The 27,780-nt window shown below is 42.2% G+C and overlaps 2 protein-coding genes across 2 annotated transcripts in view; one reads left to right on the forward strand and one right to left on the reverse strand.

The window, feature by feature from the left end:
• Nucleotides 1-1,497: 1,497 nt before the first annotated feature.
• Nucleotides 1,498-7,401, reverse strand: gcfc2 (GC-rich sequence DNA-binding factor 2). The gene is made up of 18 exons (XM_074666881.1): nucleotides 7,000-7,401; nucleotides 6,632-6,733; nucleotides 6,257-6,460; nucleotides 5,572-5,820; nucleotides 5,345-5,445; nucleotides 5,053-5,192; nucleotides 4,738-4,921; nucleotides 4,277-4,400; nucleotides 4,127-4,172; nucleotides 3,930-4,027; nucleotides 3,626-3,825; nucleotides 3,387-3,531; nucleotides 3,146-3,267; nucleotides 2,914-2,990; nucleotides 2,718-2,784; nucleotides 2,458-2,604; nucleotides 2,189-2,325; nucleotides 1,498-1,763 (listed from the first exon to the last, which is right to left on the reverse strand). The coding sequence occupies exons 1-18, from the start codon at nucleotides 7,322-7,324 to the stop codon at nucleotides 1,631-1,633; spliced, it is 2,601 nt and encodes an 866-aa protein (XP_074522982.1). The 5' UTR covers nucleotides 7,325-7,401; the 3' UTR covers nucleotides 1,498-1,630.
• A 17-nt stretch (nucleotides 7,402-7,418) lies between these two features.
• itsn2b (intersectin 2b) overlaps nucleotides 7,419-27,780 on the forward strand; it is a 38,058-nt gene continuing 17,696 nt past the window's right edge. Inside the window, exons 1-19 of the mRNA XM_074666880.1 lie at nucleotides 7,419-7,681; nucleotides 7,846-8,108; nucleotides 16,536-16,611; nucleotides 17,960-18,052; nucleotides 18,260-18,323; nucleotides 18,408-18,580; nucleotides 18,685-18,924; nucleotides 19,377-19,482; nucleotides 20,138-20,274; nucleotides 21,389-21,452; nucleotides 22,005-22,142; nucleotides 22,255-22,343; nucleotides 22,741-23,003; nucleotides 23,088-23,237; nucleotides 23,381-23,521; nucleotides 23,686-23,773; nucleotides 24,004-24,143; nucleotides 26,491-26,672; nucleotides 26,776-27,608. Coding sequence (XP_074522981.1) covers nucleotides 16,605-16,611; nucleotides 17,960-18,052; nucleotides 18,260-18,323; nucleotides 18,408-18,580; nucleotides 18,685-18,924; nucleotides 19,377-19,482; nucleotides 20,138-20,274; nucleotides 21,389-21,452; nucleotides 22,005-22,142; nucleotides 22,255-22,343; nucleotides 22,741-23,003; nucleotides 23,088-23,237; nucleotides 23,381-23,521; nucleotides 23,686-23,773; nucleotides 24,004-24,143; nucleotides 26,491-26,672; nucleotides 26,776-27,608 — 2,908 coding nt within the window. The 5' untranslated portion in view covers nucleotides 7,419-7,681; nucleotides 7,846-8,108; nucleotides 16,536-16,604. The remainder of the gene's footprint in view (nucleotides 7,682-7,845; nucleotides 8,109-16,535; nucleotides 16,612-17,959; nucleotides 18,053-18,259; nucleotides 18,324-18,407; nucleotides 18,581-18,684; nucleotides 18,925-19,376; nucleotides 19,483-20,137; nucleotides 20,275-21,388; nucleotides 21,453-22,004; nucleotides 22,143-22,254; nucleotides 22,344-22,740; nucleotides 23,004-23,087; nucleotides 23,238-23,380; nucleotides 23,522-23,685; nucleotides 23,774-24,003; nucleotides 24,144-26,490; nucleotides 26,673-26,775; nucleotides 27,609-27,780) is intronic.

Consider the following 27,780-nt stretch of genomic DNA (forward strand, 5'->3'; position numbering starts at 1 on the left):
TGTATCTGCGTGGACCGTTACATCACAGTGGTTCACCCGTTGATCTTCCTCAGGTGAATGTTTAAAACTTTTAAAGTTTGTTGTGAACAATCTTTCACTCTGATCCGAGTCTGAAATCATGACCCCTGTTTGTGCCGTGTTTCCTTCTCCAGGTTAAAGCCTCTGAAGTACAGGGTGGCACAGTGTGCTCTGGCCTGGAGTTCCCTCATTTTGACCGTTGGACTCTTACCCAGAGTCCCTTACCTCGGGATGGTCTTTTTTTTTAGCCTAGTCTCCCTGCTTTTTTACTGCACTCTGTCAGTGCTGTGGTCTCTTCAGAGGCCTGGTCCAGGAGACAGGGAAGGAGGTGACAGGAGAGGAGGTGACCAGATGAAGAGAAAGGCCTTCAACATTGTTTTGGTCCATCTTTTGTGTTTTATAGCAAACTATCTACCAGCAGCGATATACCGTTTAGTGACAGAACACAGGCAGGCTCCATTTCTTGTGTTAGACCTTATTGTGGGTCTTGGATTAGTCTGTGGGATAATCCAACCTCTGCTATATCTGAAGAGGGCTGGGAAGTTACCCTGTGTAAATGTAGCGCCGACCTAAGGGTCAACGAATTTAGAGTAAAGACATAGTTTTCCTGACTGCCTCTTTAAACACTGTTAGACTTCTAATCCAGCTATTGGAGGAGCAGTTCAACATATAGGTCTGCTGCTGTGCATGCAGCATGTTGGGATGAAAGCTAAGTAAACACAAACACAGGTGTCACCTGTAATGATTTGCCTTGACAGTGGTTAGTAAAATGATTGGTCTGTATGGCTGTAAGTATTGCATGACAGAGTAGTTACCCAAAGTGAAGACATTTTTGTTTAAGTGTAGTACTAGGAGGTAGTTCAGCAGTTTTTTTACTGAGATTATGGAGATCATGCTAATGCTAAGGACTCATGATGTTTTAACATAACCTACCTTTAGTTACATCATCTCTAGATCCTAACGTAATCTGTCTTTTTTTTTTCTTTTTATTCTGTCTGTGACGGCCACCAGCTCCACCTTCTCTATGACTGTCAAGATATATAAAAATCTGGCTCATTGTGGCTTTTCTCAACAAGAAAAAAGCTTTTTGTGCATTTTTTGTAAATACAACCAAAGAAGGCTTGTACTGTACTGTTTTCGGTGCACTGCAGTTGACTTTAAGTTTTGAATGTTTTTTAAAGCTTTGTTTTAGTCGAGTTTGTATTTTTTCAGTTCTATTTTTAGTTGAAGCTGACACCTGTTGATAGTGTAGTTTTAATAAATAAAAATAAGCGAAAAAAAAGCAATATAATGGAGTAAATTAATAGCATTAGGGATGCACGATATTGGATTTTTGCCGATATCCGATATGCCGATATATATCGAAACCCCTTTTGGCCGATACCGATAATCACAAGTTCATAGCATTCATATCACATCCCGTAGCTCTATTTAGAAGTAGGGCTTAAATAATGTTCCAGGCGTATCAGCAACATTCAAATATTTATTTATAAAAATACACTCCTCTGTACAAAAAAAAATTGTCCAGGACTAAAAATAATCCTCTTTGTACAATGTCCACAGTGCAACATGTTTGCTGCGTGATCAGCTTCCATCCTTCAGTATCTCCTGCTCATGAAGCATCTTGGTTGAGCAGCTGGTGTGAGTAGATCAGATCTTCATAGTGGTATTTGTCCGCCAAAGCCAGGATGGAGTCATTGCATCTGATTTTACTCAAGACCAGCAGCACTTCCAGCACAGCAGATCTACAGAGACAAGAGCAGAAAAATCTGCAATGACTGAACTGAAGTTATGCTGCTGTTGTTGTCACTGAGTTACAATATGTCATGATAACTGTTTGGATAATTTACTAGTTTCATTTTCTGTTTTGTTCAGTTTCTTTTTAGATTGCAATATATCAAAGATATGGAATATAAAGCAAGCAACATGATATTGACATTTTATGTTAACAGATTAGCATCTTCTAATGTTTCTTTAGGTCAAAAATCAGCCTCAGCTTCCTTTGTAAAACCGAGCTCATGATGCTTTATCAGGTAAAAGCGCACAAAGAGCCTTTTCATGAGCTACAAGTTTTAAAAGTTATAAGACTCAGGACGTCTCATCTTAGATGACCTTTCGCCAACTCCAAAGCACTTCTGTTACTAATGTAAACCTGTGCTGTTTTTCTTACCTTGTGTTTGGGTCTTCAGGAAGCTGCTGTTTACACAAAGTATGAACTTTCTGAACTAAGTGGTTTTTGAAATTCTGGAGCTGAGGTAAACAAACGTCCTGCCCTTCGAGCCAAGACACCGGCAGACTGTCTGCTATCTGATGAGAGAAAGGGAGAGATGTAGTGTGAGGTTTCAGCAAGAGCATTAAGAGAGACTGCAAACAAGCAAACCATAGAGCAGATGAAGCCCACTGACACAAAAACACCATGTAAGTGATGAATACACTCACCATCCTGCATGCATGGACAGCACCGTTGTGCAACGTCTGACTGCTCAGGGTAAGCATCAGGTATCGGTTCAGGAGTCGGTCCAACATCAGTTCCCGCAGTACTGACTCAGGAAGCAGCAAGTCAAATTTTCCCATGTTACCTAGCAGCTAATACAGAACACAACAGAATCACTCAGACTAACGATTAGCAGCCAGGAAAACTTAGAGACTAAACAAAGCACACAAGTGTTTCTGAGAGGGAATTTGTTGGAGAGCAGTACTTTTATGGCCATCCCAAACTGTTGGTCTCTGAAGTGACGCTGAGGAGACGAGCTGTCTTCTAGAAGGCTGCACCAGAAAAACATATACAGACCATCAGTATCAAACAAAGGTTGTAGGCAGTTACATGAAAATATATTGTATGCTTCAACCAAGACATGTGATGTGTTTATTAAAAGAGACAAAAAAGAAACTGACTTTTTGGGGTAGAGGGGTATGAAGACATCTTCATCGACGCAGCTCCTTAGTCGACGCATCACAGCCTCTCTGAATGCCTGCACAGAGTTTAGACGCACATTTTAAGACTTCTTATTTCACTTATTACACAAACTTATTTACAATTTCTAAACAGATAGGGCTTGTTTCTTTAGTGAATATTTCAAAGTTGAAGTAGAATCAATCATGGCACAGCAGGATGAGTTTTATCTACCTTCACAGGTTTGGTTGGCTCTTCCTCAAAGATGGAATAATCCTCCTTCAGTCTGCAGCAAACATCAGACAGACAGACTGACTGCTGGTGGGACATGGGGTCCCACACTAGCTCAACAAAAGCTGAGAAGAGACAGAGGAAAGAACACAGACAGACATGATGAAGAAGAAATGTTTCAAAAGATCTGAAACAAGAATTCATTCAGGAGACCTACATACATGTGTGCATGTGAGTGTATTACCTGTTATTTTGGGCAGGATAGTCTTTTCTATGACAGTGGACAGTGTTTGTCTGTCTATGTGGTCCAGCTCCTCGTGGCCATGACCGTGACAAAAAGTCTCCACTGCTGTGAACCACGGAAGCTTTTCAAAGTCCCCACTGTCATCCTGAAACACACACACACAAATTACATTTGACACACGCTGTCACAAGTTACATGAAACTCTGTTTCTGTGAGTATGCACACATGCTCACGTTTACCTTTAGCGGGTTCCACATGAGCAGCTGATTTCTTATGATTGGATTCAGCAGCTTGGGCAGACAGAGAGAGATGTAGGCGTTGTGATAAGACTCAGAGTAACACCCTCTCCATTCTTCGAAGCGGGACAGAATCTTCTTAACATCACAAAACTCATCCTGGACGTCAGAAAACACTGCCTGAGACCTCAGCATGATGTCAGCTGGAGAGGGAGGAGACAAAAAGTAGCACATGGACTTAACACCTTAGATCATTTTATAATTACTTACAAATTAAAATTACAAAAGTAAAGCAAAGCAAACCCACCTTTCTTCTTCTGTAGTAGCTGCTGGTCTTCCTCTGATGGCTGTGTGTCCTCAGGTATATTGAAATGTTCCCCGTTTTTAGTGTCCGAGTCCTTAGCGCTGCAAAAACAAATTACACTGATTCATTTCTCTCTTTGCACTGTTGAAATAAAGCCTGAATTAGAAATAGTTTTCATGACCTTTTTTCTCTGCACCCACCTCTGTGTCTGTGTCCCGCTAGCTTCAGTCTGATCATCCTTGTTGTCTGAAAAGTTAAGATCAAAACTTCTGTAAAGTCCATCCAGAACTACTTGAACACATATTGTATGATCTCTTCAGACATAATATGGACTCATGGTTATCACTCACAGCTGAGCTGCTGCAGACGCTCAGCCTGCTCCTTGATGCTTTGCTGTCTCTGTGCTGTCACTGCTTCCATCTGGTCAGACAGCAGAGTGTGCAGCTCCAGTTCCAGTGAGTTGATTTCAACAACCTGAAACAGGCAGAAGGTTTCCATCAGATATCATTCACCACAAGGCTAAGGTAAAACAAATCCATACAAGCCTGATCGCCTGGTTGATGATGACAGAAAACTCATAAGGAGAAGAAACACGCATTAAATTTTTAATCGTGATCATTTTAGCTCCAAATAGTGGAGAAGCCTGACACCATATTTTAACTGGAGAGCCTCGCAGGCTTCTAACACCTTAACTTGTGATGACATACACTATCATCTAACAAAAGTCAGGCTGAAGTTGCTGTGTTGTTTTGTTAAGTATTTGACACATTCATAAAAAGGATTTATTCCAGGTTACAAATGAACAGAATACCTTCTCTCGTAAACACTCCACCAGGTTGTGGACGTAGAGGTTCATGGTTCTGTAAAACTTCAGCTGGCTCTCAGAGGGACTCTCCTCCAGAGTCTCCACAGAAGTTTTAGCCCAGTCGACATCACCCTCCATCTTCCTCAGCTCTGCCTGCCGCGCTCTGTACACCTCCTTCAGGGACTCTAGTCTGGAGAGAGAAAGATGATGTTTATGCCCTGCTTTGGAAATCAGGATATGAAACAAATACTTGATTCAAGGAGGTTTTAACATTAGTTACAAAGTGCTACACTCATTCAAATTCAGTTTGCAAAGACATACTTTCCAGAGATTCTCTTCTTGATCATTGAGACACTGACTGGAGGAAGAGTCTTTGGGACTCTTGCTGGTCTCTTCTTTGCGTCGTGCCTGCCTCCCCTGCTGCTACTGCTGTAGCTGCTGGACTCACTGCCAGAGGGGCTCTAAGGAAAAGAGAGAAAAAAGGAGGATGGAGTATTGAGTGCAGTTTTGGCACTGACTGAAGGCTAAATCTCTGGTAAAGGAGACCATTGTGCCATTGGCAATGAAGATAATACTTAAAAGTTTTCAGAGGACAAAGTAGAAGTTTCCACACCTGTCCCCCTGGATGTCTTTTGACTCCCTTCCCAATTTGTGTCTCCTCCCAGAGTTCCTGCTCCTCACCATCAGACCCTGAGAGACTGCCATCACTTCCTCCTAAACCACACATGGTCAAAAATCAAACAACATTTTAACAGGAGGGGAAACAAAAAGGAGATACAGTGCTTTAACACAGACACTCCTCCTCTCTCCTCTTCCCCCATCTCTTTTTTCACATCGTACCTAGTTTCTCAGCAATTCTTTCCCTGATGCTCTTCAGTCGTGGAGCAAACTCGATTCTTTTCTCGTGATCATCCGGCTCATCGTCATCATCATCCACTTTGTCGTCTTCGTCTTCTCTGCTGTAGTGATCCGGGGTGCTACCAGCAGAGCTGTGGCCGTCTCTGCCCAGAGGAATAAACTCCTTCTGGTGTCTTTTTGCACGACGTTGCCTCTTTGCTGCCTTAATCTCTTTAGAACTGGGGAACATTACTGTGAAAATAAAAGTGACAAACATGTACAAAAGGAGACACAGTGAGCAATAAGAGACAAATGAGTAGACATAACAAACAGGACACCACGCATGGGTTGTCTTGACACACAGACACTAAATAACCAAATATTCCATCAAAAAATGTTTAAAAATCTAGGATATGTGGCTGCTGCAGGCCTTTTATTCACCAGGTTTTTCTTTAAACAAATTTAGATTTTTTTAAAATTACCGATTCAAATGATTAAGTGGGAAACAAACCTGTGCATCTACATGCACTTTGACAATACACTTTCTGGGCATGAACAAACTCTTTCACAAGCTAAGGCCGGTCAGCCAGTCACACAAGAATGGCAGAGGAAGCTCGTATCATATTGCTGTTTGCCTCTCCTGTGAGTACTGCTTGGTGACCCAGAAATGCAGCACAAGTTCACACACCTGGTTTAGAAGCGGAGTGGCTGGAGTTTGAGGCTGAGCTAGCTGCTGGAGACATGGCACCAGCTCCATCACTGTTGTTATAACCAGCATCTTCATCCTCATCATCATCATCAGGTGGCAGGGAAAACGGTGAAGCCACAGAGTTTTCTTCATCTGAATCTAACCTGGATGAAGCAGAAGGTGGGACACGTCTACCAGCTGGGGCTGAAAGACAGGAGACAGAATGAAAAAATCAAAGTATAATAATGCTGGCCAACTGTTGGTGAGTGATTTTCAATCATTAAGTCATCTTTTTTTTCTTAAACTGGGTGCAAAAAAATAAAAAAATAGACATTACACTTAGATTTCATAGTATAATCTTGCCAGGTCACCTACCTGTGCTGTGGCGGGATTTGGCAGGTGAGGCCTCCTTCTTCCTTACTTGGAACAGCACAGCTTTATCAGTGGACTTCTTCACTTTAAATGTTGGCTCCTCAGCTATAAAAAAAAAAAAAAAAAAAAAAAGTAAAACCAGAGATATTTGAGTGAATAATCCCACCTCACGGCACACAGAATAGTGTTTTGATAACAAATATATGCTGCTTATATACAGCAGAATAACAACAGCCCTGGCTTGAGGACACATTGACCCTATTAGATCTCTAGAGATGTACTGTATAATTTGGCACTAAGACTTAGCAGCCCCTGAAGTTACAAGGTGTCCCAAAACAATGACCCCAAACACTGGTTTTGCTAATATTTACCTTCTTTGTCGTCAGAGAAACTGAGGACATTGTCTTTTTTCTTTTTCTCTTGTCCATGTTTATTTTTAACATCATCTTTGATTTCTCCTGTCACGTCCAACGTCTCCGCTTCTTCCCCGTCACTACTGTCCGACTTGGGAGGCGTCGGTTCCCGCTTGGAGCTGCAAGAGATGCCGCGGCCCTGCGAAAGTGTGGACGGCTTATTAACCGAAACTTTAGCTTTCTCGTTGTCTTCTCCATCTCCACTGTTCTTTGTCCCTTCTTCCTCGTCACTCGAGGTCTCTTTTCTCTGCCGAAAGTTCCTCCGGGGCTTTTTATTAAACATCGTAGCCCCACTCGCGTGGATTTAGATCATATGTAGCTATCAGAAGAAAACTGGAGCGCAAAGTGTTGGAAGAAGTCGCAAAGTGTAACGTAAACTTGCCGCAATGCACCATGGGCTATGTAGTGACTTCAGAATGGCGGACCAACCTGCGTTACAACAATTCAACTTTACTATCTCTTAACAATACGCACCAACTCTGTCTTACGCATTATTTTGGAGATGTCAGCCTTTGTATTCACCAGGAAATTCTTCCACTGACCACCTGTTATAATAAGAGGACCAACTATTCAGGCGACATTAATAATATATGACTTTTGTCATTGTCGGAGAAAACTACTGACATGTAAGACGAATAAGGTGAGTTTAGGGGCTATAAGCCGCTGACTGTGGTCCATGTTGTTTTGTAAAGTTTTCTCGCATGTATCTCCCCATCTGTTATTCTCCTCTTACATCTTTTCAATTTATATTACCCTGCCTCCCTGTCTTCTCCGCCTTTCTCCTCCCACCCTGTGGACGGTCAGACGTTAACAGCGCCCCGCAGCAGCCGCACAGCCTCCTCCACTCACTCGTCGTCAGCCATGTTGTTGGTGTGACATACTGAGTTATCAGCAACAGGTTTTCTGAATAAAACCACAACTGAATCTTCAAGGAAACATAAATCCTACAATTGCTGCCTTCTTCTGGTACCAAACCTCTTCAACGTACCGGGGAAACCGTCTCGAAGTGGTGGATGTTAACTTCAGGCCCCTCCGGAGCTCAGAAGTTTGATGTTTTTGTGGCCGAGGTGAGAGAGGTACATAGGCGAAACTGCTTATCTAAGCATGAGTCTGAGTTTGATACTGTTATTGTGATTTCTTATAATTTGACATTTGGGTTGCTCTTGCACTTTTGAACAATGTTGGATGTAGCTTTCATTCTGATCTACGGATTTTAAAATGAAAATGCATGTTTGTTGGAAGTGATGCTTGTCAGCCTGGGATGGGAGTCAGATTAACTAGTTAAGATACGGTATTAATAGATGTGTGTAATCAGTACCTAAGATTAAAGGCACTGACCTTTCTCTAGAGAAAAGGTATTAATAGTTTAAATCAGCTATGAAGGCAGATTTGCGACAAAGTCTCCCAAATTCCTCTCGGTTCAAACTAGTTCAGCAGGTTGCAGGCAGGTCTCAGACCTGCTGATGACAAGTGATCAGGGAATGTTACTGTATTAGTTTATGCTGATACACAAAGGGATTTCAATGTGAATGCAAAACACCTTTATCAGCAAAGGAGCTGCAGAGATCACTTGAGTCATTTTATTGGGAAAAGTTTGTGTATTTCAAGTTTTCCGAGAGTAGTTCCATGTTTTGACATTAATCCATAATGATATGTCAGCCAAGTCAGAGGTAGAAGCTTTTAACATTAGTTCACACAAAATTTTTAGGGTTTGTTTTGTGGTTTTACAGGTGATAGAATCATTAGTGATTCATATTTAATTGACTCAAAAAGTGGCAAGTAATCAGTGCCGGACAACACACCATCAGTCAGATAAGATTTGCCTGTCTTATGATGGAGCTCTTACAGACAGTAAAGCAGGAAACATTATTATTTTGATAGGAAGTAAAATATATTGTATTTGTAAAGTCGTTTAGATTTATGTTTTGTATTATAATTTGTATTGTATTTGCACATAACTTGACATTCACCCTGAATATCAGTTCCAGTTACAGGTGAATGTAAGTATTTACAATATTTTCCACTCCTACCAGTAAACAGTGTACTGTAAATGGAAAATTTCAAAAGACACTATCAAATTGAAACCCTTCTTCTGTCACAAGAGAAGTCTATTTCGTTTTGCGTAAAATGAGAGTTTTAAGTCATTTTCTACAAACATGCCTGATACTGAAAACTTCTGACTGCACAGAATGACACAGAATGAAAGCACCATCAACATTATCAGATGTAATTTGATGTCCATTCTAATGCAAATGTCAAGCATTTACTGCATGGTCCAGGAAAGCCTGGGGCCCAATAGCTCTAATATTAATAGGACTATGCATGGTGCAATCACATCATTGTATTTTCATGGGTGTGACACACAGGAATAATGGATGTTTCACCACAGCACATAGCTAAGCTAGGACTTGCATGAGCATGATTCAGTTTAAAGGGTCGGAGGTGAAATACCTGTTGCTACTGTCCTGTTACATTCTACCTGGCAGGCACCATGTAAAGGACTACTGTTAGATAAGCATGGGGCTCTGAAAAGAGATGCTGCAGTTAAATCCCTCCATGATGTTCATGAAAGTAAAGCAAGCGAATCTTCTTCTGGATATGTGAGATTCCTAAAGACCCTTCTGATTAGTGAAATGTGAAGGTTGCTGTTAACATTTATATCTCAATGTTTTCATCTTTAGCTAACTAACCAATTATTTTTATGTTGCTGCTGTGGTATGTGTGACAATATGACCACATTTTCAGCAACACAAAGCATTCCTGATCAAGACCAGAATTTTTTTTGGGTTGAGATTTAATTTTGCAGATATAAAGTTGAAATTGGCTTTTAATTCTTCTCTTTAAAATTCTTCCTCAGTTGCAATGGAACATCAAACACGTGCACATGTTCTTAAATACCTCAGAAACATCCTTTTGAATTTGAAACAATTCATGAGAACACCCTCTTAAGTCCTGGCGTATCTTCCTGATACAAGTTCAGATCAGAGCGGTTCAAAGCAGAACAAAGGAGGAAGAATAATGCCTTGCCTCTTAAGAAAACAGAGCACAGAAGTGCAAGTAGCATTAATCAAACACAATCCAATACACTCAGAAAAATATTAGCAGCACTTCACACACTGTGTTAAAGTGACTGTCGGATATTGTGACAAATTTAGAGCGGGTGTTTCTGGGAAGTCGGAGATTGCAAGCTGTAGTGAAACAGAGGAAAAAAGGGTGGAAAGATATTTAAAAAAGGGAGGACAGTTAGTCAAGTCAGAGTTTATTTATATTAAATAATTTCTCTTCAACTCACTGAAGAGTACTTAGCCACAAATGACGTACTGTCGATAGAAGGGAGCATGGTCAGATTAACTGTACATGGAGACAGAGTCATGGCCCAGAAAGGGAGTCATAGATGGAGTTGATGTCATTTGTGTGAGGTCAGTGAGTGAGGCAGCTGAAAATCAATCATTTTGTAGAACAACAGACCGTGCTTGTCTCTGAACAGAGGAGTGGTGAGGACAGGTCAGGGTCACAGCACTGGTTTGGTGTGAATTTAGAGGTGGAGGGAGGCAGACACAGACATGCAGAGACAGAGTGGAAAAAAGAGTCAAAATGAGGAATTATGGGGAATAAGAGAAGATAAATATTGAAAACATTTATTTTCATCCTTTCCTGACTGTAAGTTATTTGCTTCACTTCCTTATGTCATATTGAGAGCATACCTTGCAGCAAAATGCAGATTTGTGTGTGTACCTGAAGGAAACACACAGATCCTATCAGAAAATTAAACGAGAGGTCAACATGTGACATTCAAATCTTCTACCAAAGCAGCTGAGGTCAGGGACAGCCAGGATATTTATCCAACAGTGTTTGCTGTTGTATATACTAACGGGGAGATGCATATGTTCCTGTGTTCCAACAAGGAGCGATGTAGCTAAGCCACATACTGGGTATGAAGACTGATTAAACTGAGGAAGTGTGGAGCGCCAAGAATAAACTCAGGATCAAGTGGTTCTTGTTGACATAAAAATCTTGTGTGTCGTCCAAATTAAATGTGCAAGCTCAAGTTTGGATTTCAAAGTTGCATATTTCTTTTGGTTTTGTGTATGTGGATGAGTGTCCAGCCACTCACAGTGCACAAAAGTGAAGCCAAAATATTTCACGCAACAAGTGCTGTGGCATCATCTTTAAACTCACTGAGTTCAAGTTGACACAGTAAGGTCGGCTGTTGATCATGGCGTAATGCACTTTTACACAGTATCAAAATACTTTCATATCAACATTTCAGGAAAAAGATCTCTTGGACATATATTACCATAATAAGAAGCTACAGAGACAGAATAAGATTATTTTTTTATTTGAAAGTTTTCACTCTGTCCCTTCTGTTAACATCGAGGAAGCAGGGTGTTTGGCTTTTCCCGTTGCCGGTCAGTGGATAGTTTCCATTATTTTAGCTTCCATTTTGGAGGAGCTGTCATGTGTAACTGTTTACAGTCTGTGACGTTGAATAAAAGCTACTTCCACTAACAGATGGCTTACAATCTCTGTCAGTATTACATTCAGCAGCAGTTTACCTCTTAGAGCCTTGTTCCTGTCAGATTTGAACGTTTTATAGCTGTGCCATCCCACATGCTGGATCACTGCTGCTGCTTACTTTCACACAAACAGGGAACAGAGTTATTGTTAACAGTATTGATTACACCTGTGCCCTCACTGTTAATTCCTGTAATGGCCAGTTTATATGATTGATCATCTTGTAAGCCTTCATGTAGAGAAATAAGACATTCATCATCCTCTCAGCAGGGCCGTTCTAATGTACACAGTTAATCATGCTGCTGAGATCCGCAGTGACTCAAGTGCTTGCTGATTTATACGACAAGAGAACTGAGGGAACAAGAATGAGGACTAACAGGCTCTTGTCTCTGCATGCACACTGGGATAGCTATCGAAGTGTAAATTCTTATGACCGGTCTTTTTGCTTGTTCTGGATTACTTAGCAGTTTTTGTCCCAGACATGTTTTTAAAACATGATCTCTGTGTGGATACATTATATGGTTAACAACACCCAATCCACAACCCATGGTTCAGTGAGCATTCACATGAACTTCAGTTCTGCTTGTATTGTGGTTTATTATATGAAAATTATTTTGTTGGAGCTGGTGTTATTTCTTTGCACTTATATAACACCATGAACAGGCTTATTGAGCAACTGGAAGACTTACTAGCTAATAACCACCTGCTGTATCAGTATCAGTCCTTTGCCTATGTCCCAGTTATAGAATAGAATAGAATAGAATAGAATAGAATAGAATAGAATAGAATAGAATAGAATAGAATATACTTTATTTATCCCCGAGGGGAAATTCAGGAGTCACAGCAGCATTTAAGAAAACAAAAGTAAGGAAGTGTACAGAAGGTTAGGTTAGGTCAGATATTGTATGAGTGTAGAAAGCTACAGCTTGGAAATAGCTCGTCACACACAGAAGGCTTTTCATTTACACCAGCCAGTTTAACTTAACATCACACCATTCAAACAGTTTTAAAGAATCATAACTAATGACTAGTTTTAAGCATGTGAGTTAAAAAGTACATTAGGTCTGCTTCCTTCACACCTTCATCAGACAGTAGAGTAGAGTACATAGGTAGATTATCTTAAGTCAAAGGACTTTTTTACTGTCTGATCCAAAGGTCAGAAATGAGATAGGAAATAAGGCATTAAGGTCTACTGCTCCCTGTGCTAAAAACCAATAACAAAAAGACCTGAAGCTTAAGGATCCGGGCTAAGTAGAGGCTTTTAAAGTTGATACAGACACACTGGCTCTCTGCCTGATACATTAAGTGGCCACAATCGTAGTGTACAACTTGTATTGTGTTTGGATGGATCTTGAAAGAGATTTTTCATTGAGTCTTTTAAGCTAACAGAACTAAAGTGAGTGTGGCACTCCAAATATGGTTTTCAGTTTTAATACACGTCTTTGACTTTTTGGCTTTCTCCTGACAGCTTCTCTATCTATCAATGGGCTTTTAAAAACGCCTTATTGTTAATAAATATTGTGCCGGACATGCAAAGAAGCCGGACAAAAATATCCTAGCTAACTATAGCTCACAGATTTAATAGATGAGTGTTGACGTAGCATTTAGTTTTTATTGACCTGCTTGATGATAGCCTATTGGGTTATCATCTGTTTACATGTGAACAGCTGGTAGTGAGTAAATATCCTGTATATACCTACATGTTCACACACCTCTATTTGACTGTGAAAGAGCTGCTTCTTCAGTGACTGAGTTAGACCAATGTGAGTCATACACCTGTTTATGGACTGGATCATGACTGGAGTAATGGTGCTACTGTATGGATGTAGGCCCTGAGACGGTCTAACACATACTTCTGTCCAGTTCTTGAACTGTAGGAAAACACAACCCTGTCTTTTTCTTTATCTTTTACAACACCAGAGAACTCTCAATCTGACAGTAGAGGAAAATTACCAAAAACCAGATCATTGTTCTAAGTAATTTAAAAGATGTTGGAAGATGTTGGAACTGAAAAATGGATAGTGTTTTGTAAAACGTGTTCATTTCAATCTTTTGCCAGCAACTTGTTCAGAAATTTGCAACAGATACTCATTATTTACCAATATTTGTCATTGGTTTTGACTCTCTATTAGTTTCCACTTGTCTTCAGTAGTTTTTGACTTCACATGTGATGGTAAAACCAGGTTTGTCTGAGGGCGGTGGAACATTCAGAAAGGATTTGCATACGGTTTGCAAAGCTGAGTCAACCACTGAGGTCAGTCGCTTGTGCCAAGTCAGTCGTTCAGTCGGTCAGTTGGTCACACACACTGCCATCCAGCCAGGAGACGTCAGACTGCTCTGACATTCTGGAAACTGTAAACCTCAAAGTCAGCCGTCCTCTGCTATCTTTCATTTATTCATTCTAACTGCAGAGTAACATTTCAGGAGGTTACAACCCGTGCCTAGAGGCCGCAGAGCGTATATGTACTGATACTGTTGGCTCGTGTTGCTTCACTACCAGCGCTGTATTGAGAGGCACTGATACTCATAAGTACAAACACTGGCCTTGAATGTATATTAGGTTAAGAATGTTAAATAAAGGCAGTGGGTCTTCATTCAAGAAATGAAAAGGCAACACACAGTCTGAAGAACTGGCTGTTAGGGGATTTCCTTATTGTCAGGCAAGCTATGAGACTTCAATGTTTTCCATTCTCTCAGAGATTACAGAGTAAACAACAATAAGATACAACAATAAAAAGCTTGATGATTGTGAAGGAGACTGAAGGAGAGGAGGACTTCATGCAGAAGGAGGGAGTGAGAGCGACAGATGGCAGGCAGTAGATTAGCCCTCCCTTACTGATCTCTGCCACTGTGAGAGCATCAATCTGACCACACTCAGAATCAACACGATATCATTCTCTTAATCTCAGTCAGTGTCTCTTTTACGTATCTTGTATCCGCAGACATCCTGGGTTAAGTGATCAGTGGTCTTTTCCCCCTAACCATCATCAGTCTGTAGTTCTTTCATCAGCTCTGCTCCCAGCTCTGATTTATTTTTGGGATATCAAAGCCATCCCTCAGCCAAAATCCACGATCACTTCCTGAAGTTGGATGAGGAAATGCTTGTGTGTCAGAGGGGTACCGGGTAGGAAGTGCTGAGCAGAAAGATTGGAATTTCTCTCCTCCTTTTCCTCCTACGTCCACATCATGTGAGTCTGACGGCTGATCGGAGAGAGATAGTCATGGAGGAAACAGGTGTTCAACACGCCAGATATGACACTACAGATCCCAAATTAAAAGTTCTTACACACAGATACAGGAACAGAAACTTTGATTTCATTAGTGTTGTAGGATCAGAGCTGTTCTGTGCTGTGACCTCCTGAAGCAAAAGTTCACACTGTGACTCCCACAGCGACACTCTGTTTTATGTCCAAACAGGACAGTTTTGTTTTGGCTCTTTTTCAAATGGCACAACACTGCTTCAATCACAGAGGAGACCTAGAAGTATGCTGGCAAACCCAGCAGCATAGTTACTGGTCTTTTAATAACTAGGAGCTGAAATCTCCCACATTCAGTTTGTTGAAATGCAGTCCACAACTTTTACTGAACTTTATTTGAATCATATTTTACAATAAAGTTAAAAAACTCCATAAAATGTCACAGAACATGTTTGGAGGGAGCTATTTCACCAAAATATGGAATGTCAAGAATGTCTCTTTTGCATGTAAAGTCAAACCTTTCCAATCTTAACAGCTGCAAATTCAGGTTAATGCAAGATCTTCTCTGTTTCTGCATTTTCTGTGCGTGAGCATGACTCAACAGGTATGTTTGAAGCATGATGTAACAGACATTTAGAAAGAGAGCAGTAGCATGGGTGATAGCAAAGCAGGCAGGAAATTATTGTGAATGTGCTTTTTTATATCTGTCAGTCACTGGTTCAACCACTTTGAGAGCTTGCTTGTCACAATCACTTGTCAGTAGTTCAAACAGGGGATCACTGTATTTTTATGGGCTTTCATTCTCAAAGACAAATAGCAAAGCATGTCCTGTAAATGCCCTTAAATTCAGACTTAAAATGCTTTGAATGCATTTGACCAATCAGATGAATCTGGATACAGGGCCCTGCATCCTCACCATTTTACCAGTTCATAAAGCCACAGCTAACTAAAACAGTATGTGGGTGATGTTGGCCTTGTGGTTTATGAGTCTGTTTGTCTCTTACTCTCTAAGTAAAACATGTTGTCATTTCAGTTGCAGTGAAGTTGCACGATGGTTAGGGAAGGAGAGAAGATGAAAGCGAATGTGGTTGGTGAAGAGCCTGCAGGGGTGAAAAAATGCATTTCTGCTTTTCTGAGTTATTTTGTATTTACGGGACAGCGTGTGACAAGCCCAGGTGCTGGTTGAAATATGATGAAAGAATCAAACTGATGAGATAAAAAAAACAGTCTTCCACGTTCATTAAACCTCTTTCAAAATGTCAAGGGAATGTTGAGCAAAATGATGATCATGATTTTTGTTTTTAATGGGTATTGTAGGCTAAGAATGGCTTTGAAAACAGGATCTAAAGAGTACATAATCCACTGATAAATGCTGGCAGTATCAGAAAGAACCAAGCTGTTAACAAAAGCACACCCAGGTCTCTAGACCAGCCTTTATTACCCCTCACCATTGAGCCTCCAGTGAAATACTGAACAAGGATTTATGACCCTTTGGACAGTGAGTGCTTTTTCATGGACGATTTTATCAAACTAGCCTGTGTAGTATTGCTGTCTGGCCACTACAGAGTCAGTGTGCATAGTGTTGGAACGCGTCCCGGTAGTTTAAAAGCTCTGGGATGTAGCCAGGGTGCTCCTGACTGAAGAGAACAGGAGGAGCCCTGTTTGACTCTGCTGACTGACCAGAATCTCTCCCTCTCTCCCTCCTCTCAGAGACACCAGCGTTCTGTCTCAGCTGCAGCACTGACAACATGACTGACGCTGCTGTGACTGTGTGTTTTGCAGATGGCTGCGAGCAGTAGCTGAGGACGCTGCCGGGAGTCCCCCCTCTGTCGCTCTCTGCCACCTGCAAATATGAATGGTAAGACCTCTGCAGTGTGTGAGCGTGTGAGTGTGTATGTGTGTGAGTGAGGGTTTAAAGGCTCTGCAGATCTGAGACCAGCACAGAGCCAGTTGTAGTTGTGATTCCCAGTTTGATGCATTGGTGGCTGCACGTGCATCAGTCTAAATAGACACTTTTGTAAAAACTTCTCTGATATTGTTTGACTCTACTGTAAGCTCTCCTGCTCTGTGTGGTCATTTTAAAGTCTGCCTTTGTGTAAAGAGTTTTAGTCACTCGACTGAAGTTACAGGAACTTTTTTAGTTTTCTGCACAGAAGTCTCTTCACTGTCACTGTTGTTGGACCGTGGAGTAAACACTGATGTGTATTCAGCCCTGAGGGGTTAAGCTAGTGAAAGTGTTCAACAAAGTCACTCACAATCCTTAGCATCACAGAGCTTCCCTATCACTTTGTCAATACCTGTGTATTCCCACTTCCTGACCGTCACTGAGGCTAACCATGGTCGTCCTTTGAGTTTTATTTCTCTTTGTCTGATTATGTGTACACCTGTTTTCTCTTCGTATTTCTCTACAAGTTATAAAATGGTTTTTTTATTTTTATTTTAAACAAAATGCAAAAGGAACGTGTTGTTTGCCTGTCTCAGATTCAGGTGTGACGTTTGTGTTTACATTTGTGTGATTTATTTAAACAGGGAGAAGGTGAAACAGCTGTTCAAAAAGCAGGTTTGCTGAGTAAGAATCCATCGTAGTAGAAATCCCTTCTATGCAATGATTCAGCAGAAATGCTGTAAAGAAATTCTACCTTGACTTTTCTTCACAAACCACAGCGTCATGTTGCTGTCCAGGATGTGATTTTACAGTGTTTGGGCATCCTGGGAGCCAAAAAGTCTTGACAGCACCAGCGACTGCTGTCTGGCCCTGTAAGGTCCCCCACTGACAGAGACATCGATTTAACTTAACATTTCCTGCCCAACAGTGGAACAGTGCCGCCCGTCCATTTACCTGTCTCCTCTTACACAGATGAGCAGGCAGAATAAAGGCCTATCAATGTAAAGGGACTGCAGCAACAGCAGCATCATTAATTGTCTTTGCTGAATCTCCCTCGTGTCACGCCTTTGTCCCTACTGCTGCTGCTCCCTTCTGTGTACCTTTTACAGACAGACACATAACAGTCCAGTCATGAACAGGCTCTGTTAGGAGGCTAGATGCGTTCACTGGTGTAAAATACATTTTGAATCAAACTAAGATATCTTTGTTTCTAAGAGCAGGGTGCTTCTTATTAGCCAAGTAATTTTCTGGCGATAATGTCCTGATTCTTTTTACCCTTCCTCCTTTGTCTACCTCAGTCACCTTTTTTCTTTTTCTCTAGGTGGCCTAAGCATCTGGGCAATCTCCCCAGAAGAGAGGGACAAGCATGATCAGAAGTTTGACACCCTGTCCCCTTCAATGGGCTACGTCTCAGGTACACAGTAACACAAGCACCATCCCAAAAGTTGTTTGGTGCAACTCTGGGACAAACTATTCATATTATTACTGAAACACAGGTAGATAGTTATGGTAAGCACACACATTTTCTGGGAGAAATTTACACACCTAGAGGCACAAACTAACCCCTTTTGGCATTTTCTTTTGCATTTCACGTTTTCTCTCCTTCTGTTTGTTTCTGCAGGGGAGCAGGCGAGGAAGTTTTTCCTCCAATCAGGGCTGCCGCCTTCAGTTTTGGCTGAGATATGGTGAGAAACGCTTACAGACTCTCACATGAAATCTGTGCCCGAGTATGTCAACACGAATAATTCTGGGTTTGCTCCATCCCTCAGGGCATTGGCGGATCTCAACAAGGATGGGAGGATGGACCGGTTGGAGTTCTCTATTGCTATGAAGCTGATAAAGCTAAAACTCCAGGGGACATCACTTCCTTTAGCACTTCCAATCATCATGAAGCAGCCTCCAGTGCCCACACCCACCCTCAATAACCCCACCTCAACCTATGGTACACTGTTCTGACTATCTACTTTGTATTGGTGTTTGTTATTATTGTTCCAAGTGCATTTTTCTGCTCTTTTTTCTGACCCTTGTGTCGTTCACTGTGTTTAGGTATGGGTGGCATACCCATGATGCCAGGGTCAAACCTCACCATGTTGACTCCCCTCTCTATGTCAACCCCTGGACTCTCAGCTCTGACCCCAATGACAGGCCTCACCCCTTTGGTTCCCACAGCAACAGGCCTCAGCCCTCTAATAGGCTCCGCCCCCACTAGGCCCATGATGCCCACCATGGGAGGCGCCACCCTGCCGAATGGCACCATGGGAATTCTCACTCCGATGTCAGCCACAGGTAAAGTCGACTGTCATCTATAGCCTACTGCTGATCTTGAGTCCTTGATTTTCATGTGCTTGATGTTGAAGCCTCTCTCCGGGTCTTAGAATGTTTCTCTGAGAGGAAACAAACTTTTGCTGAGATGTGCAGAATGCAGAGTATTTCTTCATTTAAAGGGACGAGAAAGAAATGAAATACATTTGACTCTGCAAAACTAGCCCCAGGTTTTGCAGAGTCAAATGTTTGCCTCATCTCCATACCAATGGCCTCTCTGTCCTTCACAAGGTTACATCAGTGGCTGCTTGACAAAACATTACTGACCCACAGGGCTCCTTACCCTCCCTGAAAAATGTTCTTTAAAAAATCCTTCGTAACTGAGATTTTATTGTTAGTGGCTAAAATATGTGAGCTTCATAATGCTCATGAATATGGGTGGCTGTGTAATGGATATGTGTGCTTTGTGTCTTCAGGAATGCCCTACCCTGTGTCCTCCTACGCCTCTCCACTGGCCCTTTCCTCTACGGCTCCTGCAGGTTTGAACAAGGCCTCTTCCCTGCTGGACCTGGGATCTAGCAGGTAAACAACACCTTCTTCATCCTTACCAAACAGATTCTCCTTCATCATGTCAGCCTCTTTGAACACTACTACTACTTTCTGCTGATTACCTCCACCAAGGAGGTTATGTTTTTGGGAGTTTGTTTGTCTGTGAACAACATAACTCAAAAAGTAACAAACAGAGCTTTGTGAAATTTTCAGGAAATGCTCAAAATGTGCAAAGGAAGACATGATTCAATTTTGGAGGTGATCTGGATCATTGTCTGGATCCAGGATTTTTTTAAAGGATTCTTCATCATTGTGAGATAGGGCCGTTTTCACCATATGTGTTTATAACTCCACAATGAATGGTTGGATTGCTTTGCAAAACAATACAAGACAAGGTCACCATAATTTCTGACTGATGTAAAAGTATGACCCAGTTCCTGGCTATATTCTGGATGCCAAGATCTGGAATATGAAATATGTACTGGGTTATCATAATTTTCAACACTGTCAGGTAACAAATTATCGTACAAACCTGCAACTAACACCAAATTGTAGCAGACAGTCTGCTGAAAGGGTGTATAACATTAAAGTAGGACTAAAGTGTTGCATGACTATCACAATATGCTTGGCTGAGGTCCGCGCTCTCCAGTGATTTTCTAGTTCATTTATGTCACTGTTTGATTTTCAGCTCTGCTTCCTCATCCCCCTCTATGATGTCCCCCATGGTCGCTGGTCCAAGCGACTGGGCTGTGCCGCACGCTTCCAGACTCAAATACAGACAGCAGTTCAACAGCCTGGACAAGCAGATGTCAGGATACCTTACTGGTATGGTGTGTGTGCGTGTGAGTGCATCTGTGTGTGTGTGTGTGTGCGCTCGCGCGCGCGTGTGTGTGTGTGTGTTTGTCATAGGAAACCGAATTATGCCTGGAATGCAGGCGTGGACATTCATAAACAACACTTACATATGATTTCATAACGGTTGCCTCCCTCCTTTTTCTCTATGGGTGTCAAGCCCAGCTAACTCTCAGGAAGTGAGGGCCGCGGGTGTGTTCAGACACAGGAACAGTTTCTCAACCCACAACACACTTATACACACACACACAAAAACACACACGCACGCACACACAGGCAAGTATGCATCTGCGTTCTTGCTCCGTTCTGTTTCTGCAAGCCTTGTTGGACCTGTTCTCTTTTAAAAGCCGCAAAGCCGTCAAGCAACAAATGTACAAAATGAGCGCGCACACACACACACACACACACACACACACACACACACACACACACACACACACACACACACACACACACACACACACACACACACACACACACACACACACACACTTATACACACTTATACACACTGATTTCCTCTCAGTGTGATATGACATATTTGATGTAATCCATCCTCTTGAATACATGACATGGATTGTGCTTTTTTTAGTCATGTCATACAGTGAAGTTTTGAACCACACATGTGGATTAGTGTTGTGTGATAACTTCATGGATTATACTAGAAACATACTACAAAGAAGGCTGTTATACTGTCATAGGATTGTGATCATTTTCATTTTCTGCTATAGCCTAGTACTGTTTAAGTTTTCTATTCCTACATCACTTTCCTTTACTTCAAAGAAACTTCCAGAAAAGCTACCTGTACATGTACCTCTACTGTATACATACATCAGCCTTAAAAGCTTTAAAAGCAGTTGTACTAACCATTGGGTTAAATGACCCAAGAATCACAGACTCCACTTGTACACATAAACACACACACACACACACACACACACACACACACACACACACACACACACACACACACACGCACGCACACACACACACACACACACACACACACACAGCCTCATCCTCTTCTTACCACTCCCATCAATCTGTTCTACAAAGGTGTCGTAACCTTAATTGCTCTTGTTACCAGGTCAGCAGGTGAGAGGTGCCATGGCAACCACGATGCTGACTCAGACACAGCTGGCTTCCATTTGGTGAGAATTTGTGCATGTTTGACATTTCCTGAGACTACTGCAGTGCTGCACAGCTTAAGTCAGATTTGGCAACAAGATAAATGCAACTTCATTCCACTGCAGCCTGTGAGACAGTTCACCTTTATTTATCCAGGAAATGTTTGTTTGGAAATCAGTTGTTTGTCTAACGCCTAATTACTACACAGTGTGCCACAAGACTGCTTCACTGTCTTACATATGAGTACTTGAGATCATGTGAGCTGTTTCTTTTTCAACAATAAGGAAGAAATAAACTAAAACATGTTATGTTTGGATACACAGGTCCCTGCATCATTAGTTTATTTTTTATTACATCAATATTACATCATGACATCCTCCAGCAAGGTTATAACTAACCAATAACTTTCACCAGCAAATTCAGTGGCCGAATATATCTGGGATTAATAGAAGCTACAAGGGTTTTTTTCATGAGGTGCATGCACCAGATGCATGTAATTGTGCTGCATTCAGAGGTAAAAGCAGTGAAGGAGGATAAGTCAAGTTAAAGACTTTCATTGTACAACCCTCATGCAGGAATCTGGCTGATGTGGATAAGGATGGCAAGCTGAAAGCTGAGGAGTTCATTCTAGCCATGCATCTGGTGGACATGGCAAAGTCTGGACAGCCTCTGCCGCTCACTCTGCCAACTGAGCTGGTTCCACCTTCAGAGAGGTGAGTGCACACGAATGACTCTGTAAGCCACATGAAGGTCAAATTAGAGTTATGACACGGTGTTTTTGACATGAAGTGCTCATTAAGATGTCATTTTTGATGTCTAATCCAGGACTGCAGTAAATGGATCTGGGACTACTTCATATGCTGCTCTGATGGACGACCTGGACATCGAGCCACCTCAGAAAACCAAAGCTAACTGTGAGTGCTCACATCACTTAAAAAAAGAGCAGACTCTCCCTTATCTGCTATGTTCCAGTTGCTCTTTGTTTCTCCTTCATATTTCTGCCCCCTGCACACACTATCATCTGACATACTGTAACAAAGAAAGCTAAAGCAACGAGGTGTAAAGATTAAATCACAAATTTGTCAATATAAGGTTGACAAATGAATGATTTTTCCTTGACATTCTCACAATCTTGTCATTCCTAAATTTATCATAAAGTTTTGCAGAAAATAAAAGTTTCTATTGAATTTATAAGTTCTGTCTTGTATCAAGGAGAGTTCACTGTAAGATCTCTCTTTGTCATTTATTTATTCATTTATCCTAATTATGAAGAAATATTTCTTATAATTCCGTATCTCCATCACTGCACAGACACTTTCGAGGATAAATTCAAAGCTAACCTGGAGCGAGGAAATGCAGAGCTGGAGAAAAGGCGTCAGGCTCTGCAGGAGGCGGAGAGGAGGGAGCTGGAGAGGCGTGCCCAGAAAGAGAAGGAGGAGCGGGAGAAGAGAGAGAAAGAGGCTCGGGAAGCTGAGGAGAGGAGGAGGAAAGAGGAGGAGAGGAGGCTGGAGCGGCAGAGGGAGTTAGAGAGGCAGAAAGAAGAGGAGCGACAGAGAGAGATAGAGAGGAAAGAGGTGAGTTAAAAACTGAATGATTGCTTTCACCTTTTATGTGTGGGCCCTTTCGTCACATCATTTACTTCTGTGGGTTTTTTGCAGGCGGCGCAGCGGGAGCTGGAGCGACAGAGGAAGGAGGAGTGGGAGAGGAGGCGTCGGGGTGAGCTTCAGATAAAGAAGGAGCAGGAGCAGGATGATATCATTAAACTGAAAGCAAAGAAAAGAAGTCTGGAGATGGAGCTGGAGGCTGTGGTGAGTGAACATGACAGACATCATACAGGTTTATTTTCCTCCTGTGGACACAGTTAGTTTTATGTTTCACCCTGTATGTTCAGATCAGTGACGTACTGGAAGGTTTCTGTCATCCCCTCTCACACCCACTCTCTTCACCTCAGGGTAACAAGCACCGTCAGATCTCAGACAAGCTGCGGGACTTTCAGAACAAGAAGAAGCTTCAGAAGACGGAGCTGGATCTGACCAATCAGAGGATAGAGACGCGCCAGCAAGACCTTAACAACCTGCAGAAACAGCTGGAGGTGTGCTCACCTGTGTTTGTGTTTACATGTTTTCAGAGACAAGATGTTTTTGGGTTTTTCTAACAAATTTTATTGTTAAAAGAGCAAATTTCTCTTTTAAGTTGTCAGTTTTTCTCTCCTTTGAAAGATTTCTTGCTGTTTCTGAATCATTTCCTCTCACTCAGGAGTTCCAGAGGAAGCTGTCTCAGCTGACCCCAGAGCAGAGGAGACTGACAGAGAAACTGAAAAACATGGCTCTAAATAATGTGTCAGGTGAGTACTGAATTGACCAAACCTTAGATTTTCACTGATGGGGAAAATGTTTTTAAGATATTGGTAGTTGTGTCAAAGTTACCTCAACAGTCAGATTCATGAAATGTAACATGCAACGTGTTCAAGCAAAATATCCAGGTTTATCCACACATTTCGCCCACGGTCTGCTTTAATAGCATCACTTTTTTTCCAGTGAGATAATTCTCTTTTCTTTCTTTGTCTGTTTGCAGTGTCGACCATGTCCACCCTGAAGGCGGGTGTCACAGAGAAAAAAGGGACCTGTATGAAACTGAGACAACAAATGGACGCTATGGAGAAAGAAACAGCAGCCAAACTGGCTGAGATGGATCAGTACAACAAAGATTTACAGGTGAGCCCTAGCTTTAGGAAAGCATGGCAGGTGTGCACAGGTCTGCAGGTTAGATGAAGAAAACAAGCATTGGTCCAGAGTCCATTGTTATTATTATTATTATTATTATTATTATTATTATTATTATTATTATTATTATTATTATTATTATTATTATTATTACTATTACAGAAATTCTTGAACTAATTGTGAAAGTAAGATTCAGGGTGTGAAATTGATCTTTGCTCTGAACATGAGGAGAAAACTTTCTCTGTGAGAGCTAACAGGGTGGTATGAAGATTTAAGCCATGTTTCCACCAAGCAGTCCGGGTCGGTTCACTACGGTTTGGCACGGTTTGGTACAGTTAAGCCTGATCTTGTTTGCGTTTCCACAGCAAAACTGTGCCCTCTTGTGGTAGGCGGCGTATAAGCCGGATTCCGAAAGCCGCAGCTGTTCAACAGTACCGTGATGCCGTAGCAGCGCGACACAGTTTACCTCACTAATAAATCCAACAACGAAGAAAAACGCGACACAGTAAACAAAAAGCACAGATGGAAGAAATGCAGCATTTCGTCCTCTCTGTGATTGGCATGTAGCTCTTTGATACAAAGTGCAATCAAGCTTTGTCTCAGAGAACTCTGTGTGCCGCCAGGAGAAATGCAGGTGCTGTCGGGGAAAGTGACGATTCTTTTGACCAATCAACGGTCTGCAGTGTTGTGGCTCCACCTTTAGAGAGCGGATCGGTTCAGTCTGGCACCCATACGGAAGGGTCCTAAAAGAGTAGGCCAGCTCGTCTCAGTTTTTGGGGATCTGTCCCGGGATAAGTCAGTGGAAACGCCACAAATTGCGCTCCATATTGAGACAGACAGAACCGGTCTGCTTGGTGGAAAGGGCGTATTTACACCTGGATCGTTTGGGGCAGTTGTTCCGACACAGTGGGCAGCCCCCCCGAAAGTCTGGTTTGTTTGGGCATATGTGAACACAGCAATCGGGCTCAGATGCGGGGCAAAACAAGCGGGTCAAGATCGCCAAAAATGGGTGGTCTCGGCTTGCTTCCATTCGAGCCATGTAGCGGTTCCTGTGCAGTGAGAACACAAACGCCCCAGCATCCGGCACAACCAACTGTGGCTCACACTGTAGTGATGGGGCAGTAATGAGCCTGGTTGAGAACTCCACAGTCAAAACGGTAAAAGAAGAATGAGAAGAATACTCAACAACGGCAGAAGAAGAAGTAGAGAAGCCTGAAGAACAGAAAAAATTAGTCATATGAGTCATGTTGTTCATGTAGCACACACTGGTACATGAGCAAGATAAACGCTATAATGCAAACAAGCCACACATGATGTTGATGCTCCATGGCGGGTAAGAACATGAATGAATGAACGAAGATAAGGAAACTCCCACCTTCTGGGTATGATTCCTGACCAATGAGAGAAAAAAATCGATCGCACGTGGCATTTCTTTACAACTTTGGACCACAACAAACTTTTGCCTCGTGGACACAGACAAACCATGTGACAATCACTACAATTGTATCATTTTTGCCCCTGAATCAGAACAAAGCAAACGAGCCACAGGTGTGAATACACCCTCACACATCGTTGGATCTACATTCATTACTTTGCTTAACTCAGCATCACTTCTTGAACTAACAGATATCTGTGTTTTCATAACTTATGAAACAAGCATGTTGTTGGAGGTAATTGGTGCCAAATCACATAGGAGACATTTCTAGTTGATTCTCATAGACAAAGTGTGAAAAGCCTCTTCTTAAGAGCTACATAAATAAAATACTAACTGCTTTAGTTTGCCCTTTAACGCTCTGTTCTCTCCTCCTCGCCTTCTCTTCTTCTCCTGAACCTGCTCTTTTCCTTTGTTTTTTCTTTTCTGTAATTTATATCTTCACTTTTCTGCCTCTTTCTCTTTCATCTGTCTCTTCTCTCTCATCCATGTTTTATCCCCTGTCCCCAGACTGTACAGTATGGGGGTGAGGAGGACGCTATGCTTCAGGCTGTCTTCTGTCTGCTGGCCTGCCTCCGTAACCTCTTCTACCTACTAAAGGTTTTCGCTTTAGGTGTCTTTGTTATTCTCCTTCTTTAATCTCACATCCCTGCTGGCTGCTCTGTTTTACTTAAATCTTTAACAACTGAGCTGTTTTTAGCTTTTATTCCTTTGTTTCCTTCTTCTTCTCTCTGTGTCGTAGAAGCTGCTACTTATCAGTCAGTTAATATTTATCCTCCTATTAATATGTTTGTGTACGCGGTGTGTGCTCAGCTCTTTGACAGCCTGTCTAGCCCATTTATTCATACACTTGAGTCACACATCATGGACTGTTTTTCACTATAAGAGGGTTTTTTGTTGCATCAGGAACTTAAAGAGAGCCAGAGACAGCAGCAGGCAGCACTAGAGAAACTACGGAGCATCAAAGAGGAGAAACGACGCGAGCTGATCCGGAAGAAGGAGCAGGAAGAGGAAAAGAGGAGGAAGGAAGAGGAAAGGAAACGACAGGAGGATGAAAGGAGACGAAGAGAAGAGGAGGAAGCTCAAAGGTGATTAATTAATTTGTAGATTATTTTAAATTAAATGAAGGAAAAATTTGCAGAATTTAATTTTTTTGATTCTGCAACAACTTTGTTTGTTTCTCCATCAAAGACGCATTAAAATAGAAAAAGAGCGCCAGTGGCAAGAGAAGCTGAAGAGGGATGAAGAGGAGCGTCAGAGGAAGCTCCAAGAAGAGAGGGAGGCCAAACAGAGGGAGGAGGAAGAGAGGGAGAAACAGGCTCTCATCCAGGCTGCCAAAGAGCAGGCCGAAAGGGAGCGCAGAGCGAAGGAGGAGGCAGAGCGGAAAAGAAGAGAGGCCGAGGAGAGGAAGAGAAGAGAGGAGGAGGAGCGACAGAGGCAAGCAGAGAGGAGGAAGCAAGAGGAGGAGAGAAGGAAGCAAGAGGAGGAGAGGAGGAAGTTGGAGGAGGAGAGGAGGCAGCTAGAGGAAGAGAGGAGGAAGCTGGAAGAGGAGAGGAAGAAAGAGGAGAAGAGGCGGAAAGAAGAGGAGGAACGACGCAAGAGGGAGGCAGAGAGGAAGAGGTTAGAGGAGGAGCAGAGAGAAGAGGAACGGAGAAGAGAGAGGGAGGAGGAGGACAGGAGGAGAGTGAGGGCATCTGAGGCTGCCATCCGAGACAGAGAGGAAAGAAGGAGGCAAGAGGAGGAGGAGAGGAAGAGGAGAGAGGAGGAGGAGAGGAGAAAGAGGGATGAAGAGAGAAGAAGGCAGCAGCAGCAGCAGCTAGAGGAGGAGAAGAGGAAACGTGAAGAGGAGAGGAAGAGGGCTGAAGAGGAGAGGAAGAGAAAGGAGGAGGAAGATGGGAGGAGGAAAGCAGAAGAGGAGAGAAAGAGGAGGGAGGAGGCGCCTCGTCAGCAGCAGCAGCAGCCGCCGGGTGGAGGCGGGAAGATAGACATCCAGGCTCTGCTGAGAGGGCTGGAGGAGAGGAAAGGTAACACACACATACACACACACACACACACACACACACACACATACACACTCACGCTCACACATTGCACCTTGTATCCTTTGTTTCTCATTATTATTATTTTTAATTATTATTCAAATTATTATTATTATTATTATTATTATTATTGATTGTAATATTATTATTTTGTTTT

The sequence above is a fragment of the Halichoeres trimaculatus genome, unplaced genomic scaffold, assembly GCF_033239565.1.
Source record: "Halichoeres trimaculatus isolate MK-OKI-2021-1 unplaced genomic scaffold, fHalTri1.1 fHalTri1_scaffold_3, whole genome shotgun sequence".
NCBI classification, from domain to species: domain Eukaryota; kingdom Metazoa; phylum Chordata; class Actinopteri; order Labriformes; family Labridae; genus Halichoeres; species Halichoeres trimaculatus.

Bases quoted from the DNA above. Each gene is read 5' to 3' on its own strand.
- gcfc2 (XM_074666881.1), bottom strand. From the start codon at position 7,324: ATGTTTAATAAAAAGCCCCGGAGGAACTTTCGGCAGAGAAAAGAGACC. The intron at 6,461-6,631 runs GTAGGTGACCTG...CCTGTCTTTCAG, and splicing joins CAAATCCCGCCACAGCACAG to CCCCAGCTGGTAGACGTGTC. The intron at 4,922-5,052 runs GTATGTCTTTGC...TTCTCTCTCCAG, and splicing joins AAGAAGAGAATCTCTGGAAA to ACTAGAGTCCCTGAAGGAGG.